This window comes from Coenobita brevimanus, chromosome 100, assembly GCF_032717465.1.
Source record: "Coenobita brevimanus isolate Jiangsu-jjx chromosome 100, ASM3271746v2, whole genome shotgun sequence".
In the NCBI taxonomy this organism is placed as follows: domain Eukaryota; kingdom Metazoa; phylum Arthropoda; class Malacostraca; order Decapoda; family Coenobitidae; genus Coenobita; species Coenobita brevimanus.
The window spans coordinates 19,042,557-19,063,946 of record NC_137053.1 but is presented as its reverse complement, the minus strand read 5'-3'; the positions used below and the strand labels follow the sequence as shown (position 1 = coordinate 19,063,946).

At 41.2% G+C, this 21,390-nt stretch overlaps 1 protein-coding gene across 1 annotated transcript in view; it reads left to right on the top strand.

The window, feature by feature from the left end:
- The window catches only part of LOC145414607 (synaptogenesis protein syg-2-like), a 629,376-nt gene that overhangs the window by 572,324 nt on the left and 35,662 nt on the right, over window positions 1–21,390 (top strand). Inside the window, exons 9-10 of the mRNA XM_080284134.1 lie at window positions 7,564–7,723; window positions 18,194–18,395. Coding sequence (XP_080140260.1) covers window positions 7,564–7,723; window positions 18,194–18,395 — 362 coding nt within the window. The remainder of the gene's footprint in view (window positions 1–7,563; window positions 7,724–18,193; window positions 18,396–21,390) is intronic.

The window sequence follows — 21,390 nt, the reverse complement described above, 5'->3', positions numbered from 1 at the left end:
AGATGTCAAGTGCAATGGCAAAGCTTTCGCCAAAGTCCCGAAAGGAGGATGACCAGGAGTCTGAAAGGTACGTGAGAAGATCGCCAGTGGAGCATCCCTGATGGAACCCATACTGATGATCAGAAAGGTTGTGATAGGAAAGATGCTTTAAAATTTTTCTGTTAAGAACTGACTCGAAAACTTTTGAGACACAGGATGTTAAAGCAATTGGAAGATAGTTAGAGGATTGGGAATGGTCACTCTTCTTTGGGACTGGCTGAATGAGAGCAAACTTCCAGCAAGAAGGAAAGGTACAAGTTGAAAGACAAAGGCGAAAAAGTTTACCTAGGCAGAATGTAAGAACAGAAACACAGTTCTTGAGGACAACAAGAGGGACTCCATCAGGCCCATATGCCTTGTTAGTATTAAGGCCAGTGATGGTGGAAAATACATCAACTGAAGAAATTTTAATATCAGCCATGAGGAATTCAGAGGGGGGAAAGTGATAGAGGAACAGCACTGGAATCATCGAAGGTGGAACTGGAGGAGAAAGTCTGAGCAAAGAGATCTGCTTTATCAGTAGAAGATATAGCTACAGAGCCATCAGAAAAGAATAGAGGAGGGAAGGATGATGAGGTAAAGTTGTTAGAAAGGTTTTTGGCAAGGTGCCAGAAGGAGCGGGAATAATTCGAGTTGGAGAGTTGAGAGCATTTAGTATGGATGAAATCATTTTTAGCAGAGTGAAGAACAGACTTAGCATGATTCCGGGCAGAAACATATACAAGATGTGATTCAGGGGTGGGTTGGCTCTGGTACCTTTTATAGGTCCTCTCCTTGTTGCAGACAGCATTTGAACAAGCTTGATTAACCCGCCCCGTCCCGGAGACGTGAATTCACGTCCTCACATGATGTGCACTCATATCCCGGAGACGTAAATTAACGCAGCAACGTTGCAAGGTCCCTAATTTGCACAATTTTCAATTTTCGCGAGTGATTTCGCGAGTGATTTTTGGCACGTATACACGGGACACCTTCCTCTATTCCTCTACAAGATGCCAAGCAGGGACAATGCCTTACACCGCATAACCTCTCCCCCCCCCCTGCACGCCATTGTCTCGGCAATTCACCTGTTACCAGTGACCTGGCCAATAAAGACATTCAGGGCCAGAGTGATTCCCCAATTGATGACAATGTGGAGGACAAAGTTTATATAGCATTAGAGGAAGAAACAGTCAGAAATGATGATCAGGTAATGTGGGAAAAAAAGGTCATGAATGGTGATGAGTTAGTGAGTGAAACAATGCTTATAATGCCTATATTACTGTTTGAAAACCAATATACTCTTGTACTACATATAAATTGGTACCAAGTAAATAAATAAATACTGTTTATGAGTGGATAAAATAGTTACCCTCCAATAGAACTCGTTTTCTTTGGTGCCAGCCTGTTAGAAAACCCAGTCAGGTAAGGAGGTACTCGTACCTGGATTGATTATTTTAAACCTCAGGTGAGCGATTTCTCTATGAATTTTCGATGTTTCTCACCAAAAGAGAGTGTTTGAGCCTAAAAAAAAAAAGGTCCAAAAATGTCGGGACTGGGGCGTACCACTTCCCACAAAACGTCGGGATGGGGCGGGTTAAACAAGTCTTTCTTGTATTAGTCAAAGGATATGAAAGGGGAATGTATGCTTCCATGCCCGAGACAAAAACCTCCGTAATGGGCAAAGCACACTCAGATGGCTGCCAGCCATGGAAGCAATAATCATTCCATTGAAAATTAAAGAATTACTGCCTGAGGGCCTCCCAATCCGCGACTCCAAAGTGCCACAGTCGACATTTCTTTGAGGGGTCCACAGGCCATACTGGAGCGATAGGACAGGTCAAAGTAATAAGGTTGTGATCGGAGGAGTCCAACAGAGAAGAAAGATTAACAGCATATACAAAAGGATTCGCTGCAAGTATGTTGGAGCTCTCTCCAAGGCAGTCAGGTATACAGGTAGGGTGCTGTACAAGCTGCTTTAGGTCATAATGGATAGAAAAGATGTAGGCTTGTTCACCAGGCAGATCAGTGAAAGGAGAGGAGAGCCAAAGGTGGTGGTGAACATTGAAATCTCCTAGAATGGAGATTTCAGAGAAAGGAGAAATGGATAGAATGTGGTACATCGTGGAAGTACGATTGCCGAAGAATTTTTCATAGTCAGTAGAATTAGGAGATAAGTAAACAGCACAGATATATTTAGTCAGAGAATGACAGGAAAGCCAAAGCCAGAGAGTAGAAAATTCAGAAGATTCAAGTTCAGGAACACAAGAGAGCAAGATAAGTCGTTACATATATATATATATACACAACAGCCACCTTTGGCTTTGAAATGAGTATAAAGAAAGTAGAAGGAAACAGAAAAGGGTTTGCTGTCAGCTGCCTTAGACAGCTGAGTCCCTATCAGGATGAGAAGGTGAGGTTTAGAGGAGGAAAGGTGGTGTTTGACAGAGAGAAAATTAGAGGAAAGGCCGCGAATGTTGCAGAAATGAAGTAGTGAGTCAGAGAGTGGTTCCAGGCATCTCGCTGAATCATCACTGGGAGAGAGGCGGATGGGGGCATTTATGGTCCCTTCCCCTGGGGACTCCGAGGCCTGGTTATTGTGTGGAATTTTTTTTTTAATTTTGAAATGGAAGTGTAGTGTGGACTGTGCCTGTAGATTGGTGTTGACAGTTAGAGAAACTTGTACTGGAGAGCATGCTGGCCTACTCTCTGTGTTACTGAAACACTGAAAACTTCAGCAAAGGGGGATGTCAGGAACTAGTCCCAAGGGCTGATGAAACGGGAGGTCCAGCTCCCTCTGTCATCAGCTTTCCATCCACCTTGGGAGTACTGCCCTGCTCGACTGGAGCTACAGTCTACTCCTCCTTACATATATATATATATATATATATATATATATATATATATATATATATATATATATATAGATATATATATAAACCATTTAATTTTGTTTTTTAATTACTAGATACACATCCTGACCTTTTAACCCATTTCGTCCAGTGATGTATTTGCAGTACATTTCATTTCTAAATGCTCTAGTTTTATTTAGCCCCTCTTGACATTGAAGGCCCATCCTCCTTGCTGAGGGATCCTTGTATGTAGCATGTGTTAAGACTGTAATGCTGTATAGCGGTGACTGATGGGCAGTAAAACTGGAGGATTTTCGACGGCTTAAATATTTTGAGATGACAATAATAAGCACTGCATCCTCGAATGACAGGCCTCGAAGGGACAGGACTGCGAATGAAGAGCTGGCAAAAAGGATGGGACGGGAATGTATTTGTAAGGAGTTTCTCATACTGATGCCCTCCAGAATTTCGCGCTTTGCATTTTCTGATTAAAGGGGTTGGTGCAAGACTCCAGATAAAAAAATAATAATCTCGATCCGAGAACTTCCTTTGTTGAAAAAGAGACTTGGCCTATTTGTGCTTCAAACTATCCAGAGGGTGAAAGCGGAAGTTCCGACAGACTCGCCTTTTGGAAGAAATTAGGCCCTGGAGATTGGAGAGGGTTGGGATGGAGGGGAAAAATTTGAGAGTTGGGGGTTTGAGAGGGTTCTGGAAGGTGGGTGGTAAGGAGCGACTGGGGTTGGGGACACTGCAACATTTCTCCCATCAATTTCACCTTCTCTTCTTCTTTCCTTCGTTCATCTTTCGTACCAGGTCTTTTTCGGTCTCCGTTTCGCAGCCCTACCCCTAGTTTTCACACTTCTCACTTTCAACACTCAAGTCATCCCCCATCCTCTCCACATGCCCAAACCTTCTCAGTCTACCCCTCCTCGTTACAAAACAAATACACTCCAATCCCATTCCTATCTCTTAACTCTTCCATCATAAGTCTATCCCTCTTAGGCCTCGCATTCAATGCCGCACTGCATATCCACGTAATCATTGTCATTTCTGCTCGTTTGAGCCTGGGAATATCCTCTTCCATTACCTTACAACATTACACTCCTAACTCATGCTGTAAAGATCCCTTAGCACTGAGGGAGAGACCTCTCATTGTCAGGAGAGGTAACAGCTCCCTCATCTGCTCATTCCAGTTAAAGAGCTAGCTCCATCTCCATCTCCAGCACATATCATGTTTTCCAAGTAAGAAAACTCTTCCACACACTCAAGAGACTTGCCAGCAAGATCAGTCCTATCACGCCTGACAATTTCCACATGCTCTCCCTGACACACCGCACACAGGAAATCAGTATTACTTCGCAGTCCACCTCTAATATCACTACAGTACATCTCTTATGCTCCCACTTATCACAAATACTGCACGAGATGGAATTACCTTTCACACCCTTGTGGCAAACCGCACATGGCCACCCTCCCTCTTCTTTGATGGTACTGCAACAAACCTTAGATGCCGTCACCTTTGTTTTATCTGCATTTACTATCAAGCTCATTTGTCCCATACCATCATTCCATTTCCTAAATCTTTCCTCCACCTCCCTTTCATCCTCTGCAATCAGCACCAAATAATCAGCATACAACAATTCCCACCGGAGTCCATTTCTGGAGTCGCGTAAGAAGGCTTCAAATCAACATGATAAAGCCTTGATGCACACCAACATTCACGGAAAACTTGTCACTCAAATCTCCATTCAGTCTCACCTGGGTGTGAGCACCCACATACATAACCATAACTATTCTAACCAGCCACTCCTTGATCCGAAGCTTTCTCATTGCCCACTTCACCACCTCCTTAGGGACTCTATCAAAGGCCTTCTTCAAATCAAGAAAAACAAAATACTGATTCCTTTCCTTTCCTATATATTTTTCCTGAAACTGTAGAACACTGGCTATAGCATCAGGTGTCCCTTTGCCTGGCATCAACCCAAACTGCACCTCATAAATAATCGCTCTCATACGATACCTTCTAGAACTCTCTCCATTACCTTCATTATCTAGTCCAAAAGTTTAATGCCTTTATAATTTCCTCTTTCTAGAGCATCACTCTTTCTCCTGTATACATTTACAGTCTCACTCCTCAGCCAATCATCAGAGACAACACGCTCATGCATAATTTTATTTATCAAGTCATCAGTTAACCCCACTGCTATATTTCCTAAGGTTCTCATCATTTCAACAGTTAACACAAATACACCTGTTGCCTTCTCCTCCAGCATCCTTCCTGCATCTATTCTTTCTTCTTTACTTCCTTTGCCTTTTCTTCGTCTTTGTACAATCCTTCCTTCACCATTCCGTAATCCCTACATCTTCTTTCCTTCATCTTTTCATCTGTCGTCGTTCCTCGTACTTCATCTTTTCTCCCGTAATTTTTCTCATTGCTCCGTCTTTCCCTCATCATTCCCACATCTTTTCCTCGTCTTTACTTTGCCTATCCATGGCCTTCGTCATTCTCTTCCTTCCTTCCATCATCCCTTCCTTCTTTTCCTCTCATTCTTTCCTTTGAATCTCTTCTTGAAGTTCCATAATTCTGCCTCTCTTGTTATCATCTCATCCTGCAACCAGTTATTTCCTCACCCACATTTTGGTTCATAGATTATTCCTCCCTACTTCTTTCTTTTCCATCCTTTGGGACTCTACCTTCCTCTCATTCCTGATTCCTCCATCATTTTATTTATTTTATTGATTTTCCATTCCTTTCTCCCTCCTCTTTATTCCCACTCATTACTCTTTCATTCCTTGCTCACAAACCCCCTCTTTCATGTCCCTTCACTATCTATTCCTTATTACACCTTCTATTTCAGATCTTGAGTTTTCACTCATTCCCTGCTATCCTTTCTTTTTTCTCCGGTTGTTCTCTTCCTTCGATCTCCCTTTCTTTCTTTCCCTCCCTCTGCAACATCTATTCTCCTGCCAGTATTCTTTTCCCGTTTTATTTGTCGGTTTTCCCGTCTTTTCCTGCTTTTGCCCATCTTTTTCTGTTTCATTTCTCGCTTTTCTCCTGCATATCATTCCCTTATAATAAATAATTTACGATGATATTTTTTCACTTCTGTTTTTTCTCATTGAATTCCCCTCCTTCCTTTCCTTCTTTATTCCTGGTTCATTTAACTTGCCTTTGTTTTTTTCAGTCTTTCCACATTTCCATTCCTCTATCGTTAAGCTCCTCACATTATTTTTTTTTTTCCCATTCAGACCTCCTATATTTTCCTTCTCCCACATTTTCTCTCCTTGATTTCTAGATACCTTTCCTCTCTTCCTCCTTCCCACCATTGCACGCTTGCTCCTTTTCCCCTTTCATTTCTCTTTCTTTAATTTTCATTTTTTTTTTTACCTTTTCACCCTTTCCTCCCATTCATTTCTTTATCATTCGTCCATCTCTTCCTCCTACAATTCTCTTCTTTCGCCCACCTTCGGCCCACATTCTAGATTATCAGCCCTCATTTTCTTCCCTCTTTTCCTTCCTCCACCTTGGTATCCCCTTCCTTCCTTCGTTTATTCTCTTTTATTTTCCCTTCCTTCCTCCTTTTTCCCCCTCCCTCTCTTACTTTTCCTTCCAATTCTTGCTTTTTCACTTTATCTCCCCTACTCTCCTTCGCCCGTACCTATTTTTTTCCCCAATCTTTCCTCAGTTGTCTCTCACTTTTTATCTCCTCCGCCTCATTATTTAATCCTTTTTACAGTTTCAGTTTTTGTTTTGCCACTCTCATTCTTCTCCCTTTCATCTCCTTCTTCACCCTCCTTTACACTTTTTTACTCCGTTTTCTCTCTCTCTCTCTCTCTCTCTCTCTCTCTCTCTTTCTTTCCTCCCTAATTTTCATTTTCCCAGCCTCTTTACACCGTCCAAACCGTCCAAATGTTAATTCTGAGGATCGAGAAGACATTTCTTTCTGAAACACAATGTCGTTAGTATCGTTCACAGTTCGAAACAGTTAAGATTTTCTTAAACTAAATGACAGAGACTGCATGAAATTACTGCTTATGCATTGTTAGCTTAGACAGGCTGAGGTCAGAGAGGAGAAGGCGAGAGCAGATCCAATGGTAAAAATAATTCAGTCAGTTTCTAACTTTGGGGAGTACTTACTACGCCTAAACAGAACTAGAATTTTTAGGGTAGCCTAAAGATATGAATGACGTAGTTTATGATTTTCCTCTGGATAAAGACGCCCTAATGTATCAGTTCTGTGATACAATATAGACTGAGATGATCTGAGTATGTGGAGAGGATGGAGGATGACAGCTGGGTACGGAGGGTGAAAGGTGTTATTGCTGAGGATAAAGTTCGAGACGTAGGCCGAAAAAGACTTGTGCCGAGGTCATAGAATGTGGCCTCAGATTATGGGACTGAATAAAGGGGCTGCTTAAGATCGAGCAGCGTGACGAACCGCCATTAGGTGACCAAGGTCGGCTCATGCAAGCATACTGGAGACTAATAAACGATACAGTATGATAATCAAACGAGTAATTGCAGTTGTGAGAATACTTGATTTTCAACAACCGTTTGCAGAAAGCAATAATAAAATATACTTGTAAACTATGTTATCGATTGAAGAAGTTAGTCTCGCTGTATGTGGTAATCCATTGTTTAAAAAAAAAAAGTGTTTAGTGCCATTTAACTACCATCTCCTTTGTCATACAGGGTACTAAAGTAAGCCACGACCAACGTGCTGGAGTGCTGGTGTCTGGCAACAACCTTGTGTTGCAGATGGTCCGCCGCACCTCAGCAGGCAACTACACCTGCCAAGCCACCAACACACTCGCCACCACCACTAGCAACACACTCGTCCTCAACATTAAATGTGAGTATTGACAGACTACATTAGACAGAGTCTGTGTGTTGGCTATGGGGTGAAGGATTATTACAGGCGAGCGAGCGATGTTTGCCCCTAGTTCGGAAATGAGCAGCACGGCCCGACCAGACCGTCACTCTAATCAGAAGATAATAACTTCACTCGTATGTGAAGTACTGTTGAAATTCTTTCCCCACGTGTTGAATTCATTCAATAAATTTTGTTATCGGTTAAAAGCGTAGGAACACCTTGGAATCTCGAGATATCCAAGGGAGTGTTCAGATGTATTTGTGAACCGCCCAACTACGAAATCAAATTTAAAAAGATTTTCCGTCGAAACAGTGTTTTTTTTTAATCAGTTCTAGGAATTAAACTTGAGAGATTCCGCCTATAATTTTATATCAGAGAGAAATTCTAATAAAATGGCGCTCGCTCGCTTGTCGCGCGCTCACAAACTGCCATTCACTGGTATATGTAAGGGTGTAGGTTGTCGATTGTGTGGGTTTGGGGTTTAAGGAGCAGGATTTCATGATTAGGAATTTGTGTGAGTTGGTGCATGTTTGAGGGTGTACGATGTTTGTTTGGGCGTAAGGTTTGGGGAATAGGATGTAGATTGTTTGGGTGTCGCATATCGGGTTTAAGATGATATTTGGGTAAGTATATAAAGCAGAGTATGCGATGCTTGTGTTTGTCTTGGGTTTATGTGTATTTTGTTGTTTTTGTGGGTGTGGGGTTTTATGAACTAGCTATAGTTTATGTGGATATGGGCTTGAGTCTACAAGACGGTGATTGTTTCCATGTGCTGGTTAGGATGTTGGATTTTATTTGTTAGGATATGGGATTTCGGGTGTACAAAGTTTTATGTGTACTGTAAGTGTAGGGGTTGATCTGGGTACAGTCCGTAAGATAGGGTGTCGGTGTACCGGGAAAAAAACAGACATTGATATACAGTGTATCTGTCGTTCAGAGGATGTTATGGTTTGCAGAAAACTGATGAATAAAGTGTCAGGATGGACTTAGATATCGAATGTGGGTGGTGGTGGGTGGATGTGCATATAGGGTGTGGACATTCTTGTGAAATGTTGATGTAAAGTGTTAATTGTAATGTATGTGTGAGTTACTATAGCATTAAACGATGCTTAGTAAGGATAAAAATGTATTTATTCTGCAAATCGGTATATCTATCTGTCTATCTATCTAACTATCTATATTATATCTATCTATCTATCAATCTATCTATCTCTCTATCTCTCAATCTATCTATCTATCTATCTATCTATCTCTCTATCTATATATATATATATATATATATATATATATATATATATATATATATATATGGTAAATGCGGGCGCTCACCATCCACTCACGCAACGTAGTCTGCTCTCAGGTGTCTGCCCTTTCCTCTCCTCTATCCTTCTTTCCTTCCATCCCCTTCTGTCTTTCTTTCCTTCATTCTTTTCTCGTCCTTCTGCCTACGGGTGACTTTACACTCCCTATTCTGTTTCTTTCCTGCATTCTTTCCTCTTCCTTCTGCCTGTGGGTGGCTCTACACTGAGTGACAAGCCAAATGTTTCCTGTACATCCAAAAACCATTTACTAAGCTGGGTGGTAACCATATAAGCAGATTTTGGCGCCTGGTGGTTTGAAAGTGGGTAATTGCGACGCTCCAATCGGACTGAGCCGGTGAAGGATTATTTCCAAGGGGTGGTTGGGGTTTATTGCTCACGTAATGCCACTCAGGGATGAGTGAACCTGGTCACTCTGATCTTTAATGTCAGGACCAACATGCCTAGCCCCGGGCTCCAACGCTCCTCATGGGGCAACGTATGACTGGGTGATGGATGGATGGATATATATATATATATATATACATATAGATATTTATATATATATATATATATATATATATATATATATATATATATATATATATATATATATATATGCAAACTAAGCACAGGAGAAATGAAAGGAGCGACAGTGAGTACTTTCTTATATTACATCTTCAGACAGAGTGAGACAGTAACGTAAAGGGTAGAGGTCTTTTATGCACACCCGCAGCAGGTAGTGGGACACAGAACAATGGATGACCTGAATTTTTACCTGCGGCCTAACTTATGGTCACCTGCAGTAGGAAGCGGAACACAACAAAGGATAACATGAATCTAATAATGCACGTGACAAAGGAGGAGGGAGTAGGAGGGGAGGAAAGGGGAGTGGGAGGGAGGGGGAGGGGGGAGGGGAGGAGGGGAAGGGGGAAGGGGAGAGGGGGGAGGGAGGAGGGGATAAATACTGCTGCCAAACTTAAGACCTAGAGGATTAATGCTTGGTGTGTCCCACACAGGTGTGACTACACTACCAGGAGATGACAGGGAACAATCACTTGTTAGTCTGGGGGATACTGCTTTAAAATTAATTCACTTAACAATTTATCACACTTAAAATGACCATAGCTCATGTTTACATTCTTTTCATATGTGCCAGAAATTAGACAAGATTCTATTACATTCCTTTCATCTAAGCTTTTTGATCTTGCTAGAATCTTGGAGCCTGTCCAGTCAATATGGTGATCACTGGATGCTTTGTGCTGAAATAAACCACTACTCTGTTGGGCTGTTCTTACACTGTATTTATGTTGTGAGATTCTAGTTTCCAAATCTTTTCCAGATTGTCCTATGTAAAATTTGTTACAGCTTTTACACGGGATTTTGTAAACAACGCCTGAATTACTGAAAGGGCTGTTCTTGGTGAGGGTTTTTTTGATGGTGTTCTCATATTTGAATACTACTTGTACATTGAGTTTCCTCAAGCATCCAGTGATCACCATATTGACTGGACAGGCTCCAAGATTCAAGCAAGATCAAAAAGCTTAGATGAAAGAAATGTAATAGAATCTTGTCTAATTTCTCGTACATATGAAAAGAATGTAAACATGAGCTATGGTCATTTTAAGTGTGATAAATTGTTAACTGAATTAATTTGATTGCAGTATCCCCCAGACTAACACGTGATTGTTCCCTGTCATCTCCTGGTGGTGTAGTCACACCTGTGTGGGACACACCAAACATTTATCCTCTAGGTCTTAAGTTAAGCAGCAGTATTTATCCCCTCCTCCCTCCCCCTCTCCCCTTCCCCCTTCCCCTCCTCCCGTCCCCCTTCCCCCTTCCTCCCACTCCCCTTTCCTCCCCTCCTACTCCCTCCTCCTTTGTCACGTGCATTTTTAGATTCAGGTCATCCTTTGTTGTGTTCCACTCTCTGCTGCAGGTGACCATAAGTTAGGCCGCAGGTAAAAATTCAGGTCATCCATTGTTCTGTGTGCCACTACCTGCTGCGGGTGTGCATAAAAGACCTCTACCCTTTACGTTACTGTCTCACTCTGTCTGAAGATGTAATATACGACAGTACTTACTGTCGCTCCTTTCATTTCTCCTGTGGTTAGTTTGCATATATATCTTCACGGTGAATTGAAGTCTCTGCATATACTATATATATATATATATATATATATATATATATATATATATATATATATATATATATATATATATATATATATATATATATATATATATATATTAAATAACAGAACAGAAGAAGGAAAAACAAATGAATTAAAAAAATAATCCATACACCAGATTACTGGCGTCCTTCATTAATAAAATATCTGTAACAGTTGGACTTGAACAGCTGCAGGTTGAAGTTTGGGAGGAAACAACTCCGGAGAGGCGAGTTCCAGAGAGATGCAGTTCGGGGAATAAAATAATTCTGATAGGCAGAAGTTCTGCAGTATGGCTGTTTGACATTTCAGGCATGAGCGCTATATTACCAAATGCCCGTGTAGCACGAGGGAAGGCATGGAGAGGTGGCACAATGGATGCAGCTTCGTCTGAGCATTTACCATAAAAATATCTGCAGAATAATGCAAGGCAGACAACATTCCTTCTTACTTGCAGGGGAAGTAGTTTATTTGTAATAGCAAGCATATTAATAATTCCAACAGCTTTGTTCTGAATTTTGTCTAGTTGTTTTAGTGCAACATCACATCCATTCCACAAGGGTGAGCAATATTCAGGCTGAGAAAGCACATGTCTCTTATAAATTATAGCTAACTGCTCGTCAGTGAAGATGTTACGGATTCTGTACAATAATCCAAGTTTCTTTGAGGCGGTTTTAGCAAGTGATCTGACATGAGAGGTCCAACTGAGGGCATTGTTTAGTGAGACATGGAGAATTTCAATACTTTTGGAGATGGGAATATTAGTAGCACTGAAGATAATATACGAATCGGGCAGTATCTGTGTATCAGTAAATTGTATATATCGGGTTTTACTAGCATTAAATGAGACAAGGTTGTTATGTCCCCATTCATTGATCTTAGATGTTTTGATTTATGGAGATGGCTGTATTGAGTTGAGAGTTAGAGATATTAGAATCTGCAGATGGGTGTTTCTTCTAGCTAAATTGATCAGACCCTGCATACGTACTTCTTCATTATCTAATTCTTGGAAAGAAACCAATATCCACTCAATTCCAAAGTAAGGAACTTCCTCTGATCCCTCTCATTACAGACCAATAGCTATCACATCTTCTCTTGGTATTGTATTTGAGATTGTAATTTATAAGCACATTGCTAAGCATCTTCAATCGAACAACTTGAATAGTGACAGAGAGCATGGTTTTTGCCACGAAAGATCCACTGTTGATATACTCAGTCTCTTGACTTATACCATCCATCAGTCAGCTGACCAACATGAAGAAACTTAAGCAACAACCCTTGATAATTCTTAAGCTTTTGACAGAGTGTGGCGCCGTTTCCTACCATCCAGAATTCCTTGCTATGGTCTATCATCGTTTGTCCCACTGATTTCCTCATATCTCAGTGAAAGATAAAAGTTGATGATGTACATTCCAATTTCCACTCGATTAATGCCGGCATGCCACAAGGTTCAGTCCTGTCTCCAACCCTATTCCTAATTCTTGTTTATGGTCTCTTCTCTGTCACTCATAATCCCATTCACTCATATGCAGATGACTCAACATCTAACAAATCCTTCATACTAAAACACCAATTTACAAAGTTTTATATCTGTATTTCCCAACTCAGTACAGCAAAATATATAAATCAAGATTTGTCTAAGATCAATGACTGTGGACAAAATAACATAGTCTTATTTAACGCTAGGTGAACCGAATACATGCAATTTGCTAATAGACTGATTTTGCCTGATTCCGATATTACCATCAGTGCAACCAACATTCCTACCTATAAACGTATTGAAATTCTCGGTGATTCACTTAACAATATCATCAGTTGGACCTTTCATATGAGATCACTTGCTAAAACTTCTTCAAAGAAACTTGGATTATTGTACTGAATCCGTAATTTTCTTCATAGACAAGCAGTTCTATATAAGTTACAAGAGTCATATGCTCTCTCATCAGGAATTTTGCTGAACCTTGTGGCGTGGATGTGGAGTGGTTGCACTAAAACAACAGGTTAAAATTCAGAACAAAGATATAAGAACCATTAATAACCCTCTAAGTAGAAATGACCTACCTCCGCTGCGGTTAAGAAGGAATGTTGCTTCCCTTCCAATATTTTACAGATACTTTTATGGTAAATGCTCAGACGAAGCTGCATCATTTGTGCCACCTTCCGACCCCTTCCAACGTGCTACACAGGCATCTGGTAATGCTCATGACTGGACTGTCAGACCGCCATATTGCCGAATTTCTACCCATTATTTATTCCCCGACTTGTATCTCTCTGGAGCTCACCTGCCTAGAAAAATTTTACCCCCAAACTTTAACCTACAGCGGATCTAGAGTAACTGTTATAAATTTTTTCATGACTGGGGGTCACGTGTATTCTGGTGTATGGATTATTTTTTATTTAATTCCTTATTCCTTCGTCTACTCATCTTCTGTAAAAATAGAAAATAAAAAAAGAAATGGGCTTATTGTCAATATGTTATTTACCATTTAGTCCGATCAAAAAAAATAAATAAATAAAAAGTAGAGAACATTGTCCAGGAAGATTTTTTGGTCCAACTGTTTGTCCCATGACAGAGCACACACACACACACACACACACACACACACACACACACACACACACACAGTAGTTGCACACATACATCTTCTTTTCCTTTCATTGTTTCCCAGTTTCATATGGGATCAATGTGTTTGGTATTGGATTTGGCCGGTTTTTATGGCCAGATACCTTACCGGACGCCAACCCTCTTCGTTTATCCGGGCTTGGTACCAGCACTGAGTTGGCCTGCCTTGCCAGCTCATTGGTTGGGGGGAGTGATTTTAGTCAGGCATACATATATCAAAACACACACACACACACACACACACACACACACATTATATTCATGCATCCCGATTTACAAATTCTGTCATTTTAATCCTAGGGCTTGGCTACCCAATTCCGATACTTGATGTAAGGGTGACCATTCTTGGTACCGAATAATTGGCATTTGTGAGCAGAAAACTCCAAGCACCCCTCCTATATAACCCTCATAGTCCTCTGTCGTTGGAAATGATTGTACCTATTCAATGACTAGGCCTCATTTGCTGATATAGTCACCGCCTAACTTGCTAAATGACTTCATGGGTTACATTAAACTATTTGTTTTGTCACTCAGAATAGAGCCATGTGCAGGAATCACCACACTGAGTAAGTATATGGTGAGTGACCACACCTATCACACGCGATTACAACTCTTGCTACTACTACTACAATTCCCACTATTATTAATACTACTAGTAGTAATTCTACTTCTACTACTGCTACTGCTACTACTACTACTACTCTACTACTGCTGCTGCTGCTGCTGCTATTACCGTACCACTAAATAAAATAATAATACACTCGCCCATGCATTCGGGACACATTCCAAGTCTACATATATATCAACACCCACGCTCACAACCCTGTCCAAACATACTAACATAGCCTCACCTATTCCAATACCCAGACTATCACACACATCCACACCGACAGACTCTCCGTACCTCTGAATTACTGTACATACGCTCTCCCTCTTCCAACATATACTGTAAGACTACAGCCACACCAACACCCATAACCATATCACCTTTCGCCCATCCTACAACTTCATCCATACTCTCACCCACACCTGCACTTAGACCTATACCAACACTCACACTCACACGCACACGCACACGCAAGCCAGTACCCATGCCTAAGTTACACAGACACAATCACCCACTCTCATATATATAGCCATCCCCTCACAACACACAAACATCCAACTCCACACCTGTATCCACACATTTATCTACACTTACCCACGACCACAGTGCGCATAAACCTATACGTACACCCTCACCCGTACCAACGCGTACACCTGCACCCATATTAGCACACACACATTCACATACCCACACATGAACCCCCACACCCTAACAATCTCTACAAACACTCGCTCGCCCGGCTAATCCGAGCAAACACACACACACACACACACACACACACACACACACACACACACACACACACACACACACACCTAATCCAACAGCCACAGCCACATTCAGATACACTACCAAAGTTACACACCTAAATACAAACTAATTCACGCCAAAACCCAGATGTACAGTCACTTTCACACCCATACCTTCTCGAACACCCACAATCACTCCCACACCCCTGGTCATGTCCACACCCACAGCTACATCCACAGCTAAAAATATCTCCTACACACACACACACACACACACACACACACACACACACACACACACCATCTCTACAGCTGCATCGACCCCTACACATCCGCACCAAAACCTATACACCTACACCTATGGCATTCCCATCCACATCCACACACCCATACCTACACACATAACACCCTCACCCGCATCCATACACCTATATCTTTACCCATATCAACACCCCCCACCCACACCAAAGACCAATATCCAACGCTCAGTTTCCAAATTAACGAAGGTCCACATCCACGCATCTGTACCGACACCTATAATTAACGCCCATTTCAAATTTTCACCCACATCCACAACCACACACCAACGTTCAGCATCTTTCAGACCTCAACCCATACCACACACCCACACCCACATCCACACCCACTCCCGCGACCTGACACCAGGTCCCAAACTTGCTTTCACACTCAGGGAGGGTGGCTTTCATTTATCTCCAGGACGTGAGAGTGAGAGAGAGAGAGAGAGAGAGAGAGAGAGAGAGAGAGAGAGAGAGAGAATGACAGAGAAGATGAGAAACGGCAGGAGACAGAAAGACAGAGATGGAGAGAGACGGAGGAGGCAGACAGAAAGGGAAACCAGTTAAGATAGAAAGGGGGAGAGAGGGGGAGATAAGGAAGGGTGTGTACATTGAAGGTGAAGGTATGATTCCTGGTAACAGAAATTAACGTAAAACAGACGAGCACACGAAAACTGGAGGGAAGACAAAATACTAATTAGAGAGAGATGAAACAGCAGACACTGAGTGCCTGAGTATTTATGGGAAAGGAAAATTAAATGGGAGAGAGAGAGAGAGAGAGAATCAGAGTTTGGGCGAGTGCTATCCGTTAAGGAGGAACAGTGTTCACCTCCCACCTTTTCTCTCTCTCTCACCTCTTCCATTTTACCCCTTTTTTGCCTAACATTTTTCTTTTTCTCACACTTTCTTATTTTCACATTTTATATTCGCTGTTAAGTTTTTCGTCATTTATTTAATTGTTTTCTGCCATTTTATCTTCCCTTACCACATTTCTGAGCCTAAGTGGCTCAGTGATTATCGTCTTCGTCATGACTTAAGACTGCGTTCGAATCCAACCATGACGGAAATTATAATGATACCAAGCTAACCTTTCATATGCTGGTGCATGTTTGTACTCTGCCGGTAGTTGCAGTTTACATATAAAGGCAAAACTAAGTTGGTACTACACCCCGACTTCAATTATACGCGTACACGGCCTCCCTCGTTCACATTGACCAATTTGAGGATGAATAATTATTGAGCATCACTCTCCCTCCAGGGGCAAAGTCTGCTCTTGCAGTGAACTCTTATGGAATGATACATATGCAGATATTCTGCCCTTAGACTGTTGGTATGAGCTTGTGTTGCATTCTCTGAGAGATCCTTCATCTATCTATCTATCTATTGCCAGACGCCTCAATCCCGTTTGGGGTGGCCACAAACAAATCGCCTCCAAGTCGCCCTGTCCCCCGCCATTTCACTGCCCTGCTTCCAACTCACACCCCCCTCTCTCATATACCTCTCCACCCCATCCCTCCATCTCATCCTCGGCCTCCCCCTCCCTCTTCCCCCCTCTACCTCACTCACATACACTCACTTCTTCAGTCTTTCACCCTCCATCCTCTCCACATGGCCAAACCACCTCAGTGTGTTCCTCATAGCGCTTCCTATCACATCCACATCCACACCACAACGCTCCTTTATATCCTCATTCGTCAGTCTCTCCACGTGACTCCACAGGCTCCTCTTAAATAACTCATTTCCACTGCTCTCACTCTTGACTTGTGTCCTTCCAACAATGTCCAAGCTTCACTTCCGTACGTAAATTGCTGACAAGGTGGTGAGTGGGACTACGGTAACCCACCATCTTCCTTTCATATCCTCTGAAAGGGATAATGTAGAGCTAGTTGTTACCGTTTTGTGCAAGCTTCTTTAGATTAATCTCTCTCTCTCTCTCTCTCTCTCTCTCTCTCTCTCTCTCTCTCTCTCCACTAGCCGCGAGAATTATGATGTAGACCTTAGAGCAAGTGTAGCTAGGAATTTCATAGTGGAAAGAAAGATGGGAAGAATACTTCACCATTTTCTGTTCATTCGTTTTCTATATTGTCTATTCCTCGTCTTACTCCTATATTAGCCCGTTACATTCCCATGTAACGCTAGCCACACCATCGACGACTGCATGTTTGCCTGGATGGCTTCAGCAATAATCAAGGACGACGAAGTTGTTAGTGTCCACTTTATATCTATTCCTCTCCTCCATAAGTTTACATTAAACCAGATCCCTGGCTAAAACAACACTTTGCCTCACTCCCTCCTACACCTACACCCCGCGACGCCTAACTTCTGCCTACATCAGTACTTGTCTTAGCTCTTGGTTGACTCATCCGTGATTTCTTTAGTCCGAGAGCTCTCTTCAAAGCTGAATCAAGTCAATTAGCGGTAACAAGAATAGAACACAAACTAGGCCATCATGCTAAACAGGTCGAAGAGGTGATGGTGAGAGCAAATGGAAGTGTATTGTACATTAGGTCCGCAGATGACCAAGAGGTCATTGGGCAAGAACTCTTTAATTTAGTTTGCTTCACCAAGAAATGAAACATGGACTTAGATTTTAATCGACGGTTGCATGTCGTAATGCTGGGGGATAATTGATGCGTGATTATCCATGTCAGGCACGATGAAGTTAACAGTGACTTTTCAAACCTTGGTCCTACCCCTTCCCCCAGACCTGCCTGTGTGCCTGGATGGTCCTCAGACGGTGATCGTGGCTGAGGGCGAGGACGTGCGCCTGACGTGCCGGGTGGACGCCAAGCCAGAGGAGGACCTGCGCTTCACCTGGTACTTCAACAACACCCTGGACACTGTGGAGGTCGAGCGTCACCGCGTCCAGGTTCGCGTCGGCCTCTCATACCTCGACTACACACCCAGGTAATGCCACGTCGGATTTAATTACGTATAATTCAGGTGATGAATTCTGTTCGATCAAAGAAACTCTCTAGTAACTTCTCCTTACCAGTTTATTGATGTATATTGTATCTTAATATTCTCTGCACATTGTTTATGTAATCCATGTTGAAATTAATAAGATATGCATATCGCACAAGGTACAACACGCAAAATAAATCGCAAAGAGAGGGCGCAAGGGAACTTTCTCAGTTGATGAGAATACGGGCAAAAGACCCTGATGCGTAAACAAACTTACTATTAATTCCCTCTAGTAAATCAGATTATGATTTCAAAAAGAACAAAATACATAGGAAATTGCTGCAGTCTCTTATCCTCCTCCTTCAAGGATAACTTATTATAAGTTACAAGATAATTTTAATCTCGCTTATAATATTTGTTTTAGAAAGAAGAACAACATGGATAAGTTCTACACTCTCCTTTTCTCCTTCGTGCGAAGAGAAAAATCCTAGATACGTCAGGGAATTGATCATAACTTTGTGAAACTGAGTGCAGGTCAGTAGGTCCTTATTTGTACATGTGCAGTTTTAAGCTTTTAACTGCACTATAATCCTTGGATGATGTTCCCTCCCTAACACTAGACAGATTTATTCTATAAAAAAAAAAAAAAAAAACGTATGTAGTCAGTGGGTTAAGAATATCCTGATATTCCATACTTAGTGGTGGTACATGAGAGGTATCTCTTCTTAGTTATTCCTGAGTACTAAATTCCGCTGAGAAATTCGACGCTGTCAAAGTGGTATGCTAGACTTTAACTGTAATAATTAAAACTTTCTAGATGTGAAAGTTCTAAATAGTTTTTGACGAGATTTAAAGAGTGTGTAAAAACATTAATGATCCCATCTGTTTTTTTATGAGGATCGGTTAGACTGGGTTCAACAGACCAGATTAGAGTAGGTTAAGGTAGCTTTCGTCAAGTTTCATTAGAAAATTTTTTGGAATTGGCTCGTCTGGTTAAGTTAGGTTAGTTTGTTTTGCTTTAGACGGTTTCTGTAAGTGTGTAGTAGGTAATTTGGTTTTGGTAAGATTAGGGTAAAATGGGGAAGATCAGGCTGTGCTAGGTTTTGCTTGCTTATGTCAGGGTACGGTGGTTTTTACTCGGTTGGGTATGGTTTGGGAATATAAACTGAGGTGGTTAACTTAGGTTAAGTTTAAACAAAGTATTTTAGCCTAGATTTGGTTGTGGTAGTCTGTGATAAAGTTTATTTAGATATTGGGTCATGTGTAGGTCCAGGTATGTTAGATGATGCAAGATTAGCTCTTGCCCAGATTATGATGTGCTCGTGAGGATACCAGGCTGCGTAGTTACAGATGTTTATGGTTCCACGAGTTTGATATAGGCATGCTTTCAAAGAGTCATATGCTTTATCCCAGCGTTTCTCGACCAGGCGTATGAAAACCCCGTGAGGGCCGCAGACAACTGCCGGGGAGTCCGTGAAATGGCTGAGGAAACTAATTGAATCTGTTCTGTTTACTTGCATCTTTTGTCTCTTTCACCTGCGCTGAATAATCGAATAATTTTAAATTATTGTTAATATTCATAGTTAACAGCCTTATAGGAAAGCCAAGTAATTTATAATTCATTTTGCTATCTTCTACTATTAGCACATTAGCAATGTCATCTGGGAAACGTCTGTAACCATTGTTTTTGGACAATGCTGACAAACGGTTCTTCCTTGGCAAGCTGTATGATGGGAACTGAAACTTCTGATGCAGCTAAAATTAACTGCAGATTATAATCAATTAGAACTGATTATAATCTGCAGTTAATATAAATTATGTGTAAGCTAAGGGTGGATGTGTAAGAAATGTGATATCGAACAACAAGAATCAGGTTTTGGACGATGTCTCGCTAGCCTGCCATAATAACTTCATCACAGATCGGAGTATGGCTAAGTAGTGAGTGCAAAGTACACCTTAGCCATCAGTCATTCAGGTGAATTAGTCTTGCCCTGATTCATGTATGTATATATAGATCACAGTAGTTTACGTTCACTGACAAAAAAATAATTATAAAAAGGAGATCAGTAGTAGCATGTACGTACCTATAAAAAATGAGAAGAGGTGATTAACTTATTATATCAGACCTTTAGTCTTCTAAACTATAAAAAACTGTGCTGATAAATACATCTAGAAAATAATACGATTAAAACATTTTTTTATAGTTTAAAGTGTCAGAATATTTTTAGTTCATATTTAAGAGAAACGAAACATGCTTGTTTTTGAGCCAATAAACAATATCGTTTGGTCTCTTCCAGTGCTTTCAAATCCCACTTAACCTCATATGATTTTTTCGTATAAGGGCTCATCTCTCATTAAGCATGTAACATTTTCAAGTTCAGTTTTCTCATTTCTGATTTACATCTTATTTTCTTGAGTGAGACGTCTATCCGTAACTTCTGTAAGCTGGATTAACGTTATGATGCAATGTGTTTTGATATGTTTGTTAAATAATTAATGGAACTATACAAACAGACAGTACGTTATCTATAATAGATTTTGAAAAAGGAATTCCCAAAATTTTATGTGTCCATTGGCTCATTTTTCTCATCTTCACTAACAAATATCTTAAAACCCCGGAGCCAGTATTTCCTTAACCGATGGTCTGTAGCGGAGCTAACTGGCGGATTCCATAAACTGAACCACAATTTTGGCTTGGTTATTAGCAAAGAAAGTATATTTTGATATCAGCATGAATATGACAATATCCCTGGGGTGGGCAAGAAATTTTTTTTGTACTAATGTCACTGCCTGTTAAACGAAAAAAAATGTGAAAAGGGGCGCGAGTTGAGGATAAAGCCTCATTTTCTTGTACTGGCATAATGATGCACCAGCCCCACCGGCCAGCAGTAGTATCGCAGGCAAAGCTGCCTCATACTTTTCACGAAATAAAAAATGGGGAAAATGTTTATTGGCGTCTCGCTCATCTTCTGGTACATGTACCTATTTAAATGAAATA